The sequence below is a fragment of the Myotis brandtii genome, unplaced genomic scaffold (genome assembly GCF_000412655.1).
Source record: "Myotis brandtii unplaced genomic scaffold, ASM41265v1 scaffold149, whole genome shotgun sequence".
NCBI classification, from domain to species: Eukaryota; Metazoa; Chordata; class Mammalia; order Chiroptera; family Vespertilionidae; genus Myotis; species Myotis brandtii.
In genome coordinates this window covers 2082246-2084524 of record NW_005355385.1, presented here as the reverse complement: position 1 = coordinate 2084524, position 2279 = coordinate 2082246, and the positions used below count along the sequence as shown (strand labels likewise).

General features: G+C 37.5%; 1 protein-coding gene across 2 annotated transcripts in view; it reads left to right on the top strand.

Moving 5' to 3' along the window:
• Nucleotides 1-1019, top strand: part of TMEM261 (transmembrane protein 261) — a 1416-nt gene extending 397 nt beyond the window's left edge. For both annotated transcript variants that reach the window (XM_014535714.1, XM_005861344.2), the window contains exon 2: nucleotides 712-1019. In XM_014535714.1, the coding sequence (XP_014391200.1) occupies nucleotides 712-958 (247 nt within the window). In that variant the 3' untranslated portion in view covers nucleotides 959-1019. The remainder of the gene's footprint in view (nucleotides 1-711) is intronic.
• Nucleotides 1020-2279: the final 1260 nt, after the last annotated feature.

Sequence of the window (2279 nt, the reverse complement as noted above, 5' to 3'; positions counted from 1 at the left end):
GTGGGAGCCATTCCAGACAAGATGCAGGGATGGTGAGAGGAAGTTGTTGGGACTCTGCTTTTCTAAAAAATCAGTATTTCTTGAGAATTCTTATGAACCTCAGTCTTAGTCCTATCAGTAGCTATTAGAGATAGTTTGTTCACTAAGACACACAGAAGTAAGAATCCTGTTCGAAGTCAGACACCCATGATGTGCTGCAGCTAGCCTTTCATCCTAGGCTTATCTGGCACCAAAGCCCATGTCTTTTTTGTTTTTGTTTTTCCCTCCAGGTCCTGGAGAAAGCCTGAGAAAAGGCACTTAACTTAGAATTTGGGCTTGGAAGTCAGATTGTAGACATGGGTTCAACGCCCACATACTAGGTATGCCACCGGTTCCTGTGGCCCACAGTTCTTACCTGTATCTGTACTAAGTGATGCTCAAGATGTCCAGTAAAATGTAGTGAGTCTCTTAGCTCTGCAAACCAATTATGTGAATAGAGTTTTAGGCTTTAGTATCTCTTTGTAACTAGATTGTCCACATCAGTTCCCTTTAAGTTCATATCTAGCTTGTGGAGACAAAAGGATTTTTTCCCCTTCACTTTTTTTCCCCTTTTCTGAACCTCACTCTTCTATATCTTCTAGGAGTGTTGTGTTAAATAAGATGGCATATATGAAAGCGTCTGGTAAACTAAAATGCAACATCCACATAAGGTACTGTTGTTTTTTTTCCTAGGCATTGCTTGTTGGGGTGTAATCATCCTGTCAGACCCCAAGGGGAAGTTCCACCCGTGAATTTGTCATCTGTCCCTGTCTCCATGACACACAGAGCAAGCATTGAGCTGATGGATGTTCTGGACAGACACATGGACATTGGCATACTTCAGTTCTGCAGATACTACAAGACTGAAAAGACCAACATTAGTTGGCAATCTTTGGCCATGAGTGTTTGTGGCCTTCTAGGGCTCCACAAGGACCAATAAATACCTCAGAGAACAGAACCGGTTCTTTGTCTTACCTGGGGAAGAAGAGTATAATAAAAAATAAAATAAAAAAGCCCTGGCCGGGTAACTCAGTCCGTTAAAGCTTCATCCCAATAGGTCAAGGTTACGGGTTCAATCCTCGGTCAGGGCATATACAAGAATCAACTAATGAATGCATAATCAAGTGGAACAACAAATTGACATTTCTTTCTCCCTTCCTCTCTCTCTCTGAAACCAATAAATTAAAAAAGAGGAAATGATAAGCCAAATGGGAAAATGAACTAAAATAAGTTCTTTTTACTTCAACCATAATGGGTCAGTACCTATTTATTAACCCAACCTTGGATAGGCATGCACTATGCATAATTATATAAAATTGTATCTGTATACTTCTCATATTTACCAAACATTATCAAATCTGTCACCTTATAAGAGTTTCACAGCTACTCTGAGATGGTTATTTCATTGGTGGTAAGTGAACTTTAAAAAAGAGTCCCAGTGACTAGCCCAGGGTCATTCAGCAAGTCAGTGATGGACTTAAAATTTGTTCTTGTCTAGGTGTTCTTGTATTAGTCTTTCAGAACTTGGATGGTTCCAAAGAGGCAAGCAAGAATTACCAATGGAACAACTAGATGATCATACAAATAAACAGAATAATAGATTCAAATGCCAAAATATTTGAGAGGAATTCAATACCTTTTTAACACATTGTATGCGGGCCGTTTTTGCTTAATTTTTTGCGCAAATGGCAACATTCAGTAAAATTACGATAACTTTAGTTTTACATATTTTTTTTTTTCAATGAAACTTTTTGTGATTTACTATGAAATGTATACTGAATTATTTTTCTTAAATTTTAAACAGACAAATACTGGAAAACTCACTGGAAAATTGTGTTTACCAGTCAACGTAAAACGTATAAATACGTTTCCCACATCCAATGTGTTAATTAAAAAAAAAGTTTTGTCTTCCCCTGCCACCCCCCAAGCACTGGAAATGTTTCTGTGATGAAATTGAGATGCTTATGAAATAAGGACTTAAAATTAGGCAGTTCATATCTAAGAGAAGTCTGTTATACCATGGCTTCTCTATAAAGTTATATGCAGCTATTTTTCAGAGCAGAAAAATACTCTTCAGCTGCAAATCACAGTGTAAATTTTAAATGACACATTGAGGGCTGTTACTTTTTCTAGTATTATATAGATGTGCCTACGTCTGTTAAGCTTCACAAGTGACAGTAATATTCTTGCATTGTCTATATCAGAGCTCATGGTATGGGTGGTGCTCTATTTTACCTATGCAATTGAGAAAGATATGTCAA